General features: G+C 50.6%; 9 protein-coding genes across 9 annotated transcripts; 7 read left to right on the top strand and 2 right to left on the bottom strand.

The window, feature by feature from the left end:
* Window positions 1-2: 2 nt before the first annotated feature.
* On the top strand, window positions 3-1,465 carry BDZ99DRAFT_521108 (putative C6 transcription factor; the record flags this gene model as incomplete). The annotated part of the gene is made up of 3 exons (XM_033725588.1): window positions 3-395; window positions 463-1,326; window positions 1,397-1,465. The coding sequence occupies 3 exons, from the start codon at window positions 3-5 to the stop codon at window positions 1,463-1,465; spliced, it is 1,326 nt and encodes a 441-aa protein (XP_033576754.1).
* A 431-nt stretch (window positions 1,466-1,896) lies between these two features.
* BDZ99DRAFT_388522 (zinc-binding oxidoreductase CipB) lies at window positions 1,897-2,913 on the top strand (the record flags this gene model as incomplete). The annotated part of the gene is made up of 1 exon (XM_033715578.1): window positions 1,897-2,913. The coding sequence occupies one exon, from the start codon at window positions 1,897-1,899 to the stop codon at window positions 2,911-2,913; it is 1,017 nt and encodes a 338-aa protein (XP_033576753.1).
* Window positions 2,914-4,216: 1,303 nt separating this feature from the next.
* On the top strand, window positions 4,217-6,107 carry BDZ99DRAFT_388230 (putative transporter; the record flags this gene model as incomplete). Its single annotated transcript, XM_033715561.1, has 4 exons — window positions 4,217-4,324; window positions 4,471-5,371; window positions 5,425-5,891; window positions 5,958-6,107. The coding sequence occupies 4 exons, from the start codon at window positions 4,217-4,219 to the stop codon at window positions 6,105-6,107; spliced, it is 1,626 nt and encodes a 541-aa protein (XP_033576752.1).
* BDZ99DRAFT_463544 (uncharacterized protein) lies at window positions 6,037-7,778 on the bottom strand. The gene is made up of 3 exons (XM_033720104.1): window positions 7,392-7,778; window positions 7,066-7,336; window positions 6,037-6,826 (listed from the first exon to the last, which is right to left on the bottom strand). The coding sequence occupies exons 1-3, from the start codon at window positions 7,498-7,500 to the stop codon at window positions 6,277-6,279; spliced, it is 930 nt and encodes a 309-aa protein (XP_033576751.1). The 5' UTR covers window positions 7,501-7,778; the 3' UTR covers window positions 6,037-6,276.
* Window positions 7,779-8,581: 803 nt separating this feature from the next.
* On the top strand, window positions 8,582-9,054 carry BDZ99DRAFT_342198 (uncharacterized protein; the record flags this gene model as incomplete). The annotated part of the gene is made up of 2 exons (XM_033714388.1): window positions 8,582-8,762; window positions 8,903-9,054. Coding segments are annotated over 2 exons (333 nt in total), but the record flags the coding sequence as incomplete, so codon positions are not given.
* Window positions 9,055-9,692: 638 nt separating this feature from the next.
* BDZ99DRAFT_36344 (uncharacterized protein) lies at window positions 9,693-10,753 on the top strand. The gene has a single exon (XM_033714713.1). The coding sequence runs from the start codon at window positions 9,899-9,901 to the stop codon at window positions 10,496-10,498; it is 600 nt and encodes a 199-aa protein (XP_033576749.1). The 5' UTR covers window positions 9,693-9,898; the 3' UTR covers window positions 10,499-10,753.
* Window positions 10,754-11,008: 255 nt separating this feature from the next.
* On the bottom strand, window positions 11,009-12,145 carry BDZ99DRAFT_477153 (uncharacterized protein; the record flags this gene model as incomplete). The annotated part of the gene is made up of 1 exon (XM_033722095.1): window positions 11,009-12,145. One exon carries the CDS (start codon window positions 12,143-12,145, stop codon window positions 11,009-11,011), a length of 1,137 nt encoding a protein of 378 aa, XP_033576748.1.
* A 1,082-nt stretch (window positions 12,146-13,227) lies between these two features.
* On the top strand, window positions 13,228-14,871 carry BDZ99DRAFT_509215 (uncharacterized protein). Its single transcript, XM_033724386.1, has 3 exons — window positions 13,228-13,422; window positions 13,469-14,384; window positions 14,445-14,871. Exons 1-3 carry the CDS (start codon window positions 13,328-13,330, stop codon window positions 14,472-14,474), a joined length of 1,041 nt encoding a protein of 346 aa, XP_033576747.1. The 5' UTR covers window positions 13,228-13,327; the 3' UTR covers window positions 14,475-14,871.
* A 180-nt stretch (window positions 14,872-15,051) lies between these two features.
* On the top strand, window positions 15,052-16,128 carry BDZ99DRAFT_488604 (uncharacterized protein; the record flags this gene model as incomplete). The annotated part of the gene is made up of 5 exons (XM_033722916.1): window positions 15,052-15,076; window positions 15,129-15,255; window positions 15,289-15,386; window positions 15,468-15,630; window positions 15,726-16,128. 5 exons carry the CDS (start codon window positions 15,052-15,054, stop codon window positions 16,126-16,128), a joined length of 816 nt encoding a protein of 271 aa, XP_033576746.1.
* Window positions 16,129-16,352: the final 224 nt, after the last annotated feature.

The raw sequence follows: 16,352 nt of genomic DNA, 5'->3' as shown, positions 1-16,352 counted from the left end.
CAATGCCAAAGCGCGTGCCTCTCCCAGGTACGGACTGCCTTCCGGAAGACATTCTGCCTGTAGAAACATCGCAGACGGAGAGCAATGCGCTTTCTTTGAGAGCTTTCTTTTATGATTACTGCATCATCTCGACCAATCCAAACCTTTCCCGAGGGTTTCTCTCTGGTCTTGAAATGATGGCTTATCGTCGAGGACCGAAGTGTGACCTGGTGAAAGCTTGCCAAGCGGTATCATTTGCGACCCACGGCAAGCCGCTGAACAGACCACAGCTTGTACATAAGGCTGGTGTTTTCTACCAAGAACTTCTCGGCTCCTTGGCCAAGGCTATACAAGATCCAGCTTCCACAAGTGCTGCAGAAACCAAATTGATTGCTATGTTGCTGGGAATCTTCCAGGTACGTACTTTTCGCACTACTTCAGCAGTCATGGATAGCAATTATCAGAGGACTGAACTGGACACAGATAACGATGAGCGATGAGACTAATCCTGGGAACCACGATGCTCATGCAAAGGGCTTAGCAGCTTTTATGCAAATTGGAACCTCGCCTCTGAATCTCTTGGGCACAGTTCGATCCAATCAAGGGCCACACGGGACCGCCAATGTGCAAGTCGACAAGATCCCATCTGCTACAAATGCCGGTTTCAGCATCAAGCAGGTCTCTGGCGTGTTCTCCATCCCTGCTATGCGTGGCCAAGGGGAAAGTCTCGATGATTTGCTGCTTAGCCTAGATTCATTGTGGAAAAGATCAGAATCGTTGTTTGCGTCAAAAGATCTGAATGCGCTCAGGAAGGAAAGCATCGCTCTAGACCAACGCTTTGCCGAGTGGGAAACCTCCCGAGCCACGGAATTCAAACCCACCACCATCTGCAATGTCAAACAAAACCATTCAGAATCTGAAATCGGCGTTGGCTATTGGCCGGGGAAAATCCACACGTACTTCGACCTTTATGTTGCTGGTGTGTGGAACGTGATCCGTACAGCTCGACTCTTACTACTTGCTCTCATTTTCCAGCTCTCCGAGACCCTTGGCGAGAATGACTCCTACGTTGAGCATATGCATGTGGTCAATCGCCTTGTCGACGATATGGCTGCGTCGATTCCGTATCACCTAACGGATAATCTGCAAGTCTTCATAAGCCAGCGGTCAAGAAACAAAGAAGTCATAGATCCCGGTAAATATCTGGGAGGCCTGCTTCTTATGCATCCGCTTTACGTCACTTCAGAGATGCGTTTTGTTCCTGAAAGAATGCGAACGTATATGCGGAAATGCCTTGCTTGGACTGGGTCGAATATGGGGTTTGGACAAGCCACTCTATTGGCAAATGTGAGCGGAGCTACGTACCTGTTGCTTGGGCCATCCTTGGAACTAATAGCTGACTTCTTTTAATGCATAGACCCCCGGAATTGATAGGGAATTTCTAGCAAGCGGGTGTATGATCATTTGGTCAGGATTTCTTGAGTAACCCCTCTTCCCCGTTTGACATCTAGATTGGAGCTATTTCATCCCCTAGTTTAAGATGATTCTCTAACCCTGTATCTTTATCACGTCCGAGCTACATCTTAACACCGGAGATGCGAGGAGCGCTACGCTAGCTCTAATGAGATCTCCCAAGAATATATTGGGCCACTTCGGACTGTCTTGAGTTAGCGTAGCGCGAGCTATCAGGGATAGACCTACACATCATCGAGCAGAGAAAGTGACTCGCAAGTACATAAAGCGCCTTTCAACTTCTTGAATATCGACTGTAACTTCTTGTGTCTCTTTCTTTCCTCCTGATCCTCATATTCACATCTCACGACTTCTCTAACAATCCCATACCCTTGAAGGTCTTCAATTGCAAAGACGAGGCAGCCCAGCACATACACATCCCTATCCACCAAGCACAAGTACACCATGGTATCTAACACCGCCGCCTGGATCACTGCCCTATCCACTCCCTTCGAGGTCAAGCCCGCTATCCTCGGAACCCCAGGAGAAAACCAGATCCTCATCAAAAACCACGCCATCGCCATCAACCCCATCGACGGCAAGATCCAATACACAGCCTTATATCCGCTGACCTTCCCAACAATCCTCGGAGAAGACGTTGCCGGCGAAGTCGTCGCCACCGGACCCAGCGTGACACGCTTCAAGAAAGGCGACCGCGTCGCCGGGTTCGCCGTTGGCGCGTCCACCAAACGCGAGCAGGAGATGGCGTTCCAATCCCATACCATCCTGCAGACCAACATGGCCAGCCCGATCCCGGACAACATCCCGTTCGCGAACGCGGTCGTGCTTGGGCTCGGTCTTTCAACTGCCGCCGACGCGCTCTTCAATCCTGAGTTCCTCGCCCTCCAACTCCCGACCGCGCCGGCGCAGAAGGCCACCGGCAAGACGCTGTTGGTGTGGGGGGGCGCGTCGAGCGTTGGCAGCAATGCGATCCAGCTCGCGGTCGCGGCCGGCTACGAGGTTATCACGACCGCGTCGCCGAAGAACTTCGAGTACGTCAAGAGGCTTGGAGCAGGCTCTGCTTTCGACTACAACAGCCCTACTGTCATAACCGATCTCGTAGACGCCTTCAGGGGCAGATCCTCAGTCGGGGCTTTCGACGCCATTGGCGCCGTTGCGTGGGCGCCCACGCTCGAAGTGGTTCGAAATACGGACGGCGTCAAGGTCGTCGCTACTGTGGCCTGGGGATTCCCGGATCCCCCGGGCGGGATAGTGATGAAAAAGGTGTTTGCGCCCTCGTGCAAGGACAATCATGTTGGCAAGGCGGTGTGGGAGGATTTCTTACCGGCGGCGCTGGAGGCTGGGTCGTTCGTTCCGGCGCCAGAGCCGTTGGTTGCGGGGAGGGGACTGGAGAGTTTGCAAGGAGCTGTAGATATGGTACGCAGGGGAGTTTCGGCTCGCAAGGTTGTGGTGTTGCTTTGACTGCACAGACTGTGGGCCTTGCAAAAGGATATACCTTGAGTACAGATATCGCCAAGTTAGCTTGATAGAAGACTTTTCGGGCATCCTGTCTCCCGTGTTCCGGTCTAAATGGCTTGATATTTCTCAAAAGATCTATTTCAATGAAATGTGCCTCTTCAGATTCTCATTACCACCGAAATATATCAAGACTAAGGCGACAATAACTTCGTATTTCCCATGATTCTGGCTTGATAGCATTTCTTGGATTACTTTAATTAACGAGGCTGCTGATGAGGCCATTGACGGTCTCGCGGCGTCAAACCGTGCTCCGACCGTCGACAGCATGTCGTGAATAGAGACCCAGACTAGGGGTCGGCCCCACATGCCCTCGATGTAATTGCTCATGAACCATGCAAAAAGCTGTGGGGGTGCGGAGGACGGAGTCGGAGTTTTCAGCCTTGTAGAAATATGAGAAACGAGTAACGGGGAGATTGTAGACTGAGTAGGATCGTTCGATACCAGCGCAACGCAATAGGTCCTAGTGTTCCAAGCAGAAATTCTTCCACCTTGAGGCCAGAATCATAGATGGTGGACCTGGTCTAATAGCTCGCTAGGACCCGTAATAGCATCACGCCTCGATTTCATCATGCTTCAATATGTGATTTTGGGCTGCTGCCATGACCTCAAATACGTCTGCCTAATATTCCACAAGAAAAAACATGCAAGCCAAGACTATTCAAACCACAAACCCGCCGGCTCGGATTTTGCCGCGGATTTAGCAGGAAACCCCCGGGCCGGACCGTAGTACTGGGAGAGCTCATGAGCATTCTGTTTGGCTCGCGAAGAACGATGCTGAAAGCCACTTACACGCTCGTGGACCCATCGCCTAAGACTCGGAGTCGGAGTCGGAAATGAATATATATCAGGCAGCCTTCAAAACAACCACAACAACCACTCTCTCCCAATTCGAGCTCGCGTGGTCTGGTCCTACCAATCGTGGTGTTCAAGCGTTGTTGGTCCTTCTGTTTCGGACGCTCAGAATATACCGATACCGATCATGATTGCCTAGACGGCCACCACGCTGACTCGACGCGACTATTCGAAGAGGTAAATAAAGCTCCATCCTTGGTGGACCCAGAACTGACTTTTGGGTGTACAGCGTGTGCTCTCCTCTCACAAGTCTCCTGTTTCGGTTCCGATACTGTCCCTTTTTCGTGTCTGTACACTCAACCCATCTATCCTCCAACCAGTTATCGCCATGGACGAGTCCAAAGAAAACACTCCGCCAAGCGGCACCACGACTACAACTGCCGTCGAAGCCCCCATGAAGGGGGAACCCCAATTCTTGACAGGCATCAAGCTGTACAGCGTCGTAGCAGCCGTCAGCCTTTCCGGCTTCCTCGCAAGCCTAGATATCGCCGTAATCGCAACAGTAAGCCCGCAACCCTCCCGATTCAAGCCCGCAGATCGCCCCATCGCCACACCGTCCATTGCGGTCCAAACGCTCCATTTCCACGTTCCACAGCCGTCTTTAACACACTTGCCCCTATAACACAACACTGACACTCCACCCCCCAGGCAATCCCCTCCATAACCTCCCACTTCCACACCACCGCCGACATCGGCTGGTACGGCGCCGCCTACCCCCTGTGCACATGCGCCCTGCAGCCCCTCACCGGCAAACTCGCCACCATCTTCTCGCTGCGCTGGGTCTTCCAATCCTTCTTCAGCACCTTCCTTCTCGGCTCGCTCATCTGCGGCGCCGCCACCAGCTCCAACATGTTCATCGTGGGGCGCGCCATCGCGGGCATCGGCGCCGCGGGCATCTCGTCCGGCGGCATGTCCATCGTCGCCATCGTGTCGCCGCCCAAATCGCGCGCCATGTTCACGGGCATGGTGATGAGCGTGTTCTCGATCGGGATGGTCGTGTCGCCGATCATCGGCGGCGCGCTGACGGAGAACGTGAGCTGGCGGTGGTGTTTTTATATCAATCTGCCGACGGGCGCCGTCACGATTGCGATACTGCTTGTGTTTCTGCATCCACCGAGGGAGGAGCTGCCCGTGGGGCAGTCGCTGCTGCAGAAGCTTCGGCTGTTGGATTTGCTTGGGAGCGTGCTTTTTGCGGCGTCGATGGTTATGCTGTTCCTGGCGCTGCAGTGGGGTGGGAATAAGTACTCCTGGGGCTCTGCGACTGTCATTGGGCTATTCGTTGGCTTTGCGGTCGTTGCGGTGCTGTTTTTCGTCTGGGAGGGGCATCGAGGGGATACGGCTATGATCCCCTTCTCGCTGATGAAGAGACGCTCCATCTACGTCTGCTTCTTTTACATCGCTTGTCTAGGTGGCGTAATCGTCGTTCCCACCTATTACCTCCCGGAATATTTCCAAGTCGTCAAGGGCGTGGGTCCCACTGCCAGCGGTATCCGGCTGCTCCCCTTCGTAGGCATGCAGACCATCACCATGATAACGGCCGGAACCCTAGGTTCGTGGTGCCCAAACCCCTTTCCAACGCTGTCAAAGGCTAACCCCACCCAGCCCGATTCTTGAAGTACCTAAATCCAATCATGATATTCGGCACCTCCGTCCTCTGCATCGCCAGCGGCCTCTTCACCACTCTCTCTACCTTTGGCACCAACGCCAAGACCAGCCACTGGGTCGCCTTCCAGGTAGTGCAAGGTCTCGGGACAGGCTCCGCATTACAGATACCCATGATCTTAATTCCCTCTATCCTCAAAGACAAACCAGCCGACATTCCGCTCGCCATCTCGTTGATCCTCTTCGGGCAATTCTTCGGTAATGCTATCTTTCAAGCCATCGCGGCAGCCATTTACCACAACGGATTGGTCAAGAACCTGCAGGATACGGCGGGCCTAGAGGCGGTGCAAATTAGTCAACTTCTAACGGCGGGGAATGTGGAGATACGCAAAGTGGTGGCGCAGTACTTTCCGGATAAGCTGAGAGTGGTTCTGGAGGCATATAACGGGGCTATTACCGAGACTTTTGTGAGTTCTTCTGACCCTGTTTGGTGACTTTTGAAGGTTTGATGAGCTAATGAGTGGTTGTTTTAGTGGCTTGAATTAGCGGGAGCGCTTGGAGCTTTCGCGATCTGTTTCGGCCTCCAATGGGTCGATACGCGCGTTAAGCCCCCAGTTGCCCCGGAAGCGGGTGTAGATGGGAAGGGTGTTGAGCTGGTTGAGGGTGCTGAGAACAGTGTTTGAGAGTAGCAGAATGACATTTAATTAGAGATGATTTGTAGCGTTTGTAAGATAGAATAGATAGTGGGAATCATGCGCCGGAGGGCAGCAAGCATACTGAGACTGGATATTGAACATGTGTGGAGACCAAAATACCCTACTTGATGCCCTATCAAAGTACTCCATATAACAGCTAAACAGGCCTCGGAATCGCACTTCCAGAGAGCCGGTTTGGATTCGGACTCGGTGTCGATGGACTAGCCGGTAGTTGTGCTTCTGGTGAGGAAGCTGCCGCCGGTTCTGGCGTCTTTCCCGTGCTCTGAGGCACTGGAGGTGGGCTCTCCTTGGGCCGCCTAGCGGGAGCGTCCCCTGAAAGATTCATCCTTGCCATTCCCTTGAACGGACACCCACCGCCCGTCTCGGACTCAGCCTCGCTCTCGCTCTCGCTCCCATCGTGCACCACTTTCTTTCCATGGAGATACCCTTCTCGTTCCACCTCAGGCACTTTAATGTCCTCAGCAAACTCGTCGCCGTCGCGCACGTACCATTTCGCGAACAAGTCGTTCTGGATCCAGATTACTTTCCCTAGCGCTTTGACGAGAGCGATCTTTCGGGACATCTGAAGGCGGGGGTGGGAGAGGAGCGCTTCGGTGAGCACGTCTTGGATGAAAGAGAGGGTGACGCCGATGTGGACGTATTCGACGTGCAGGGGGTGGGTGCGGCCGCGGCCGACGTGCATCATGCTAGGAGTTGTTAGCGGAACTTTGGTTTGAATGAGGTTTTTATGAGTGCTGCGGGTTTACGTAGTTATGGAAGACGCCCCAGGGTGGGCTAAAAATGGGAAGGAGAGGATATCAAGGTCCTCGGGGCGTGAATTAGATAGATGGCTTTGATATAGGCCAAAGCGTGATTCAAACGAGCCACGTGCAGTTTCTGCAGGCGTGTACCGTGCTTTGGAGGACTTCATGAAAATTCTTCTTACCCGACTTTATCCAGATACTCCCAGAACTCCATCCTGCTAGGATCGGAGCACAGTTTATTCAAATATCCGCGCAAAAACATCTTTCGGTACAGTATCTGCGGCGAGTCTTCAGTCAGGCTCAGATCGACCGGCCCTTCGTAGGATGTGCTGCGAGTTTCAAAGGCACGCGCGGTGATGTCGTATTGGAGGAGCTTTTTGTACACGATGTTGACGATGGCGGGGATGAGGGCTTTGATGTATTTGGAGCCGGAGATGAGGGCTTCGATGTCGTCTTTCAAAACTGTCAGCGTCGCTGGTGGGTGCATGGATATGCTGTTTTGACGTACTGGAACTGAAGTCCAGGAACGAATGCAAATAGTGTATTCTTGTCTCGAGATTCGTATACAGCTCCTTGCGGTCAATGTGCTGCATGATACGGCGCTGTGGTGGAGCCATGATGGATGATTGGCGGGCCAAAGGCTCAAATCTTCACAAGAAACAGATGAACACTCGGTTTGATAGGTATGATAGTGAGTCCAAGATATAATTTGCAAAGCCTGAGGCAGGTAGAACTCAAGAAGGCCACTGTGAAGGCTGACGGGCGGAAGGAAGGATACGGATGGTGCACATGACGGGACGATGGCAGCTCTTATATGCCGCTGCCTCCCGCGCATTGGCAGCGCTGGAGGCCGTGAACATAACGGCGCGTGGATGATGCTTCCTGGAGGGCTGTGGTGGTGTGATTCTTGAGTAATTTTAGGATCGGACCATGTCGGACATTTTTACTAGGTGGCATGGTATTCTTGACCCTGCCACTTCTTGAGCTCTTGCACAACACGGCGCTGTATATAGAACCTCAAGATTTGTCACATAAAAGACTCCTCTATTGCGTACATGGGCAAGTTCTTCGGATTATTGTTTATACTTTTCATGCGGGGAAACTAAGCTGTGAAGGGCAGGTTTAATAAGTTAATAAGCAAGCCCCAAAGTTCTGAGTATTACGTGCCCTGCCAACCTCCACGAGCTTTGCAACCTCCACTTTAGCCAACGTTTAACTCCATCTTCAACTTTTGCACGCTTCGAGGGCAGCCCTTCAAGGTCAGCCCAAACGCAGTGTCAGAATAATCCTCTAATGTGCCATAAAACATGGGTGGTGTCTCCGCAGCTTGTGCCTCCTAGCACACCACGACTTCCGATATGCATCGAATCCGGCGTTCATCTAGTGACGGGATTAAGTTCAAGCTGTTGCTCTTCGGATCAGGCTGATTTCTCAAGTGGCCCATATTCATAGATGGTCTTCGCCTTTTACGGTGCAGTATTTTTGGGCGCTGGGGTATCTTCATATTTCAGCCTGGCGCCTCAGCCTGATGCCTCAGCCTTGTGACGCAGCGACAGGAGTATAAGTGCAGGCGCCCCGCCTTCTTCCATCGTGCTTGGATCCTCCGACCCAGACATCCCTTGACCAGATAAAATGGCTGGCCTATACCAAACACCCTTGCCGAAGGGCTCATTTCAATTGCTCTACCTTCATGCTGGATTTGACCAGGACGATATTGTCGGCGAGCTCAAAGTCTTCCCTTTTGATTCAGCGCCAAAATACGAGGCACTCTCCTACGTCTGGGGTCCACCAGAACCTACAAAATCAATAACTCTAAACGGCCAGGAGGTCTCCGTTGGCGTTAGCCTCTTCGCTGCTCTTCATGGCCTTCGTCTCCTAAGTCATTAGCACAACTACCTGACGCTCCAAGCAAGGAACTTTCCGTTCTACGAAGAGGTCTCGCGAAGGGCTCACGTTCCATCACAGAGATTTGGCGACGATTTCGATTGCGGGGGGAAAAGCCCATATTTCGGAAAAGAGACCAGTCCACCAACGGCAAGAGCAACACCGAGCGCGTTCTTTGGATCGATGCCGTGTGTGTCGATCAGAAAAACAACGAAGAGAAGTCTCATCAAGTAAAGATGATGGGCTCCGTTTACAAAAAGGCAGAGACAGTACTCGTATTGCTCGGAGAAATTGTCGGCAAAGAGCTCGAGGCACTGCCATTTATTTCGGCAGCTCTGAAAGACCGAGCCAAGTACGCTACGCGCAGGGAAGCGACTCCGGTGTTCGGTTTTCCGAGTGAAGCGCCATCCGGATAACCCCCTCACAACGATGGACAATGGGACGCCCTTCTAGAGTTCTTTGATAAGGAGTGGTTTGAGAGAATCTGGGTGGTTCAAGGGGTGGTCTTAGCAACTAAAGCACTCGTACTGCTCGGCGAGCTGGAGATTCCTTAGGACAGGGTGGGGAAAGCTGCGCTCTAGCTTACGCATCGCCAACTTGCCGGCTGTCCCTTTGAACATCTTCGAGTGCGCTATAAAGAGCGAGTGATAAGGGGCATACATCGCCTGCTTGTCGCCTGTGCGATCCAGGTCACCAAAAGATTCAGGAGCATATGGCATATTCTCACCTCAAACCACTTGTTCAAATGCGCATTATCCATCGACCGGGTATACAGTATACTGGACATGTTTCCGGAGCTAATTATTGAGCCAGACTACACAGTTGACGCGCTATGTGCTTTCCAAGCTGCGGCTAAGCAGCTCCTGGAGAATGGGCGAGATTTGGCATTCTTAGGACTGGTTGATCCTGGATCGGCGCTCTCATCGAGTACTACTTCCACCTGGGCCCCTTCATGGCGAGGCGAGGAGAATTTTGCGCCCATAAATTTGCCGTTGGAAGGTATTGGAAGGTGCTGAAAGAACGTATCAAGCCTCTGGCGAAGAAGCATTCAGATTACTTCCTAGTCCTCATCTCACGAGTCTTAAGCTCCACGGAGTAAAAGTATCGCAAGTATCAACGCGCAGTCCCATCATGCATAGAGACCTCCAAGGCGGGTGGATTGACCCGGGCCCAGTTTTAGCTATAATCCGAGACTTTGTGTCGTTCATTGATGGCGTCTGCAGTTGCGACCGCGAATCGCTAGATGTAGTGATTGTGAAAACACTCACAACGAACATGTCTTCTAAAAAGCAAACGGCGGATGGCGACCCGCAATTCGCAGCGAAGTCCAACATGCTTTGGGGGTTGATTCGAGGGTGGGATCCCGCCCTATCGCTTGATGATATTGCCGAAGACCTTTGGACTGAACGAAATCCAGACTTCCCCACGGATTCGTTCGTTGACCTGATAGATCGCATGATCAGGATGTGTCCCCGCCGTCGCTTGTTCATTACGGAAGATGGACACCTAAGACTAGGACCAGGAGCGTTGGATGTTGGCGATGATGTCGCCGTATTGCTAGGTGGCGGGACCCCATTCGTGATTTGCAAGGTTCCCGAGGATAACGAGCAAGAAAACCACAATCGGTACCAATTAGTGGGCGAGTCCTATGTCCATGGCATCATGAAGGGCGAGATAATTGGGCTCTGGAAATCTGGTCAGCTGGAATCAGAGGATATAGTCCTCGTTTGAGTGACCACGTCGTCCTTTAAGAACGAACTTTCTACTCTCCAGCCTAATTTCTCACGAATAGCGAGCCAATTCCACAAACGCGCGGCAGCAAGCACTTGCACGATTGTCGAAGCAATGCTGCATTTTCCATTCTATTACGAACTCACACGTCAAACTTCAGTAAATCACTAGGTTAAACATTTGGGTGTTTCAGTATTGGAAAAAGGAATTTTTGAGTGAATATGGTAATTGTAGTTGTGTTCTTGATTCATATCACGATGCAAAGACGCTAATATGCTACGAAATTAAGAAGAAATAAGAAGACTCGTCCGAAAACGGAAGCTGGTCAATAATGACTAGTCTTCTGCCGTCACCGATCGATCTTCTTCCGACTAGAGTCCTCATCAAGCACGCTAATACTATCAAACGGTTTATCCGAATCAATGGGCCAATGATTCATGTCTGGCTCCGACGGCGCACTCATGCTCTCGCCTTCAGCATCATCGAGCCATAGCCTAATTCGCTTGCGGTCTACACGCGCTGCAATATCGAGTTCTTGGCTCTCGCGATATCCGTCATCCGGGTAATCGACGAAGTTGGATTCCTGGTAGTAGGCAGGAAGATGCCCGCTGCTTTAGCTTCGAGCTTGACGTCTTCGAATTTTTTCTCGGCTTGCACGAGCTCTCCTGAGAGATGGAGCAAATAATGCTCTGCTTTTACATCAGCATGGAGGCGATTGATTTGTGTGGAGAAGTAGGCTTGGAAGTCTTGATCATACCCATGTTCATAAGCATCGAAATTTTGCTGGTCTCGGAGAAGATCAACCCTGCTATGCTCGAGGTTTGTGTTTGCTTGGGCGACAGCAGCATCCTGTGCGTTTGCTCCATCTCCATGGAGTTCTGGACCACTATAGGCAGATTCTTCGAGATCAGGATGTAATGGCGCATATTGAGGCTCCACTACAGCCTTCAAAAACGGACGCTCGTGGGCCTGTGGCTGGGGCAGCAGCGCACAATTCACGAACACGTCATCGAGAATAACACCAAACTCGCAGAATATCGAGACATCATCAGCTCGGCCGAGCAGGAACGGGCGCACCAGGTGCTTCAAGATGATCTCTTGCTGTTGCTCGACAGTTGCTCCTTCGCCGGATTTCCCGAACTCCATTTCGAACCTCTCGACTTTATTATCGGTTCGAAGGATCCGAAGCATCAGCTCCTGGTCCCGTGTAGCGATGCTATCGCGTTGCTGACCGAGCTCGAAATCCAGCTGTTGAAGCCAGCGTCTGCTCATGAGAGCGTTTTGGATCTTCCTGGACAAGTCAAACGACATCAGTAAAGCCGCCGAAAGCTTGTTCTCCTCGTTCACTAGTATGATTTTCGCTGGTCCGGGGTGGTAGTCTCCCTCCTCTTCGGACTCGAAGACCCCGTCGATGAGACGGGAGGTTAGGGGCTCTTCGGAATAGTCCCGCACAGGTTCTTCCTGTACCGGTTCCTCCGGTTGATTGCAGTTTGTTGGTAGATCTGGGCCTGAGCCCTCTACTACTTGTGGGGGCGCGGGAACGTTTCGAAGGAAATGTTCTAGGCCGAGGAAATCGAGGCCTTGCCTCAGAAGGTGGGTGAATTCCATTCCGCAAGATCTGTTTTTGATTCTAACTTGAGTATTCATGGGGAATTTGATCAGTAGGGAATGTGGAAACTGGTCGTGTTGTCGAAGAAAAAGTCGCGGACTTTTTATCTTTCCGGATCACATATAACGGTCCTTTGTTTGGAGTAGAGACAAGATCGCACGACACGCATCAAGCGACGAGCGATGAATATATGTATATATTACAGTGCTGTGCTATAAAGTAGCGTAGTAAGTATTATACAACCCCTCCACCTTTGCTCTTTCTCTCTAACCAATTCTGATATGTGAAGGGAAAGTCAGCTGCTAACTCGTTAAATTATTTGAACGCTCTGTGGCTACGTAGCCATACTGTGATGGTCGGAGGAGCGCCTACAATCGCATTGTGAAGAACCTATGGCGCCACCCACATGAAGGCCTATTGTTTGCATATACTTGCCTAGCACGAACGCCATAGGCTACTCCTACCTATAGATTACATTCGCATTATTGCCTTTATACCTGATTCGTAGAGAGCCTCGTTCTTCAGCGTTACGATGTTCCTGCTCCATAGCACTACTTTCAAGCTCTCGTTGCTCCACGACATTCACAGGCTATCTTATCGAAGCCTGAGAAACATACGGCGAGCTGGGAACTCATCGTCGGCCTTTATATCTAACGGAGCGCGCATATTCAAGGGCGGTCGCCACAGCGGTCGGTACTTCCGAACAAAGCAGCTGCCTGTCACAACTAATGAGAAGCAGCGTACATAATCATGAGGGTGTAATTTACTTATCTCATTAGTTAAGAATAGGGTTTCAAGTGCGGCGCTCTTAAAAACTTCCCGACATAATCACGTGCTACATTGCTACTTTTAGTAGCAGAAGCGTGTGCTTTGGCTCTCAAAGGTTCCTTTCAACCTGTATTAAATTACGGAACCTATTAGTTAGACATAATAAACGTGCATGAGCAAAGTAGACTCATTATGACTCATATCGCACTACGCCTCATTTAGATTAGCACCTGATGTTACCGAACAATCATATAAGTTTTAGCGGTCTTACCACTATTTCTATAGTTACACCTCTCCTACCTATATAAGGCCTTTTAGCTTACTACAATCAATCAACTCAGTTCTCATTTATCTGTAATTGCCCCTGTACCTTCACATCTTACACATTAAACGATCCACATTCAAGCTTCCGCTCATCCTACATCTTCCAGCAGAAAAGAAGCAGTTTCAGAATGGCTTCGAACTCGCGTGTTTTTCCTTGCAATACTTGCTCTATTACTTTTGAGACCAGCGAGCTCCAGCGTTCGCACATGCGACAGCCTTGGCAGTAGGAATTACCGTGAAGCATTACGGCGTGGAGCTAACGGTAGCAGTATATCTAATCTAAGACGTCGGGTAGCTAAACTGCCAGCATTATCAGAAGAACAGTATGACACACAAGTCAAGAGCCAGGAAATCATCCATCGACGGAAGGACAGCGATGAGCAAGGGAAAAAGCAAATCTCCTCATACGACACCGAAGTCGAATCCGATTCCATTTCACAAGACATACCTGATGCAGAACATGAAATCTCTGAGAAAGTTCCCCCAACACAATGTCTTTTCTGCAATTTGGACTCCCCGACTCTTGACGCGAATATAAACCACATGTCATCCCTCCACGGCCTTTTTATTCCTTCACCAAACCAAGTATCAGACATGGAATCTTTCCTTGGATACCTCGCAACCATTATATTCGAATATAATGAATGTCTATATTGCAGTCTAGCGAAAGGCACTGTGGACGGGGTGCAGACACATATGCGAGATAAAGGCCACTGCATGATCAAGATGAACGCAGAATCCGAGCTTCTTGACTTTTGGGAGCTTTCAGATAGCGGACATGAAGAGCGCACGAAGAGTATTGGGATCAAGCTATCTGATACAGAAATGAGGCTTCCTTCTGGGGTTGTGATCAATTCTCGCTCTGATACCACTCAGCTTCGTGCTCAGCCGGGACTTGCACAATCGAGGGCTAGAGGCTCGCAAAATAAAATCAAGAGAGATGAGATGAGAGCTATTACAGCAGGAAAAAATCAAGACACGACAGATGAAAAACAAAGCAGATCCTCACGCAGCAACGACCGCCGTGTTGCTGTTCGTGGTGAAATGGGGTTGACTGGCATTCCGGAAAGCCAAAGGCGTACTTTGCAGATTACCGAGAAGAAGATGAAGAGGAGGGAAGCGGTTGCTAAAGCTGCACAGCGATACGCTGCGGAGCAGGAGCCAGTTAAGACAAAGTATTACAAGGTAGGAGACTATGAAGATTAGAAGGGTTGGTTTAATGAGTGATTGCTGATTCATGTATAGACAGAAGCTCCTATATATCAGGCTGGATAATCAAGCTCAAGGTCTTTTATATACTCAACCGTTTTCATTTTCGACGGGAACTGGATGTGGTCCTGGACGAGGGCATGTTGGGCAAAGGATGTTTCAGCGGCATTGGCGAGTTATATAATCATTCTCCCTGGTCGCGATAAGCTTTCTTCAGTGGACCAAAAACTGTAACATCACAGGGCTGAAGCTTATGAGAGGCATGGGAGGGGAGCCGGCATAAAATAATGTTGTTTTCGAAGCAGAACTCCAAGATTTTGAGGGTCTCATGTGTCCTGAAGCCGTCACATACTAGCATGCGTGGTTTCAGTTTAGCGCGGGCCTCAGTTTGGGGAAGGTTGAATACTTGCTTCATCTATTCTAAGCTGATGTAGGAGTCACTAGGTCTTGGCACGGTCCGCGCCGCACGACGACCCTTTGTCTTGCTGTCTTTCTGTCGCACTCAACGCCATCACTTCCTCCCCTTCAAGAACTCCGAATCTCTACTTGTGCTCATGCGCTTGAGTGCAAGATTAGCTCTCGATTGACGGCTTCCATAGCACAGAACTCTTCCTTCGAACGCTGGCTGTCTGGCCTCGGTATCATGGGCTCTGTCCATGCGCTCTCATGTATTCTACCACCTCTCGAATCCTCCGGGACATCTGTTAATCAAGATATAAGCTCCTGTTTCATCAACCCCTCTCATAGTCCCCACGGATGCAAACTTCGATGTAAAACTATCTTCTTTTTTCCGGCACTATAATCAGTTACCATCGCCAGACGAAGTCCGCTCGCAAGCACGTGCCCAGTATCTTGCTGGCACTAACTAGGGAAACAAGAGGAGAGAAGTCTCTACTGATTTTAATGCACGTCCCTCACCTGTGTTTGAGTCTATGGGTCTGTTTGTCAAGTGGGGAGCCGATATAAGAATCGCCGAGGGTCAGTCTCTTTACGCGATTCGACACTACTTCAAAGATGCCGTACTAGTTCCCGAAATCTAGGGATGGCGGACTGGTGGAGGCGAAGTCTTCCTCTATATGGAGGCAATACGCGGCAAGACTTTAGAACAATCTTGGCCAGAGATGGAAGTGAATGACCGCTTGCGTATTTGCCGCGAGCTTCGGACAATCTTCGATTCTCTACGCCAGCTCAAGCAAGACCCTACCGACACTTTTATTGGTGAGTGGGCCAGTCTCTCCTCTCCCTATTTAGCAACATGACTTTGAGTACTAACCTTGAATGTGCAGGCAGCATCGCACGGGGTTGTCTTTGAGATAGGGCCATCAACCCTAGCTATAGGGCGGAAGCCGGGCCATTCACGTCCGTCAAAGCATTTCACGATTGGTTCACCTTCCTGTACAAGCGACCGATGCCAGACCCTCACACTGTGCCCCCGGAGCCCTTCCGCCAAGATCTTCCTGATGATAGCAAAATTGTGTTCACACATGGCGACCTTCATCGGAGCAATGTTATTCTATCACTATCTAAACCGGCTCGAGTTGTTGCAGTTATAGATTGGGAGCAAGCAGGCTGGTTACCGGCATACTGGGAAGATTGCAAGGCTCGCTTCACTTGCAGCTATTATGGCGAATGGCCTGAGAAATACCTACCAATCATTTTACATCAATACGAGAGCACTTGGGATCCCTGGAACTACTACACGTCATCTATGGGCGTCTGAACGCCATGAGCTGGCTGTACTGGTCCAAGTTAGCTATCTCTTGATGTCAAGATTCAGTCTTCACTCAGGATGTGCTCATCCCAGCAAAGCCACAGCTCGGGCTGCAGCACGAGCATAGGTAATTCCTGGACGGTAAAGGAAAGCACTTATGTGAACATCGGGGCGTCGTACTATCTGTTACTAATTATTTCTTCTTAGATTGTACGAATAACAAACACGTTTGA

Source organism: Mytilinidion resinicola (assembly GCF_010093595.1).
Source record: "Mytilinidion resinicola strain CBS 304.34 unplaced genomic scaffold BDZ99scaffold_10, whole genome shotgun sequence".
NCBI lineage: Eukaryota > Fungi > Ascomycota > Dothideomycetes > Mytilinidiales > Mytilinidiaceae > Mytilinidion > Mytilinidion resinicola.
This window is presented reverse-complemented; position numbering and strand designations above follow the sequence as displayed.

Excerpts from the sequence above, each read along its gene's own strand:
- BDZ99DRAFT_509215 (XM_033724386.1), top strand. The coding sequence starts at position 13,328 with ATGGCTTCGAACTCGCGTGTTTTTCCTTGCAATACTTGCTCTATTACT. Across the intron at positions 13,423-13,468 it reads CACATGCGACAGCCTTGGCA|TATATCTAATCTAAGACGTC; the intron begins GTAGGAATTACC and ends TAACGGTAGCAG. Across the intron at positions 14,385-14,444 it reads TTAAGACAAAGTATTACAAG|ACAGAAGCTCCTATATATCA; the intron begins GTAGGAGACTAT and ends ATTCATGTATAG.
- BDZ99DRAFT_463544 (XM_033720104.1), bottom strand. The coding sequence starts at position 7,500 with ATGGCTCCACCACAGCGCCGTATCATGCAGCACATTGACCGCAAGGAG. Across the intron at positions 7,337-7,391 it reads GTTCCTGGACTTCAGTTCCA|ACGACATCGAAGCCCTCATC; the intron begins GTACGTCAAAAC and ends CAGTTTTGAAAG. Across the intron at positions 6,827-7,065 it reads GAGTATCTGGATAAAGTCGG|CATGATGCACGTCGGCCGCG; the intron begins GTAAGAAGAATT and ends AACAACTCCTAG.
- BDZ99DRAFT_36344 (XM_033714713.1), top strand. The coding sequence starts at position 9,899 with ATGCATAGAGACCTCCAAGGCGGGTGGATTGACCCGGGCCCAGTTTTA.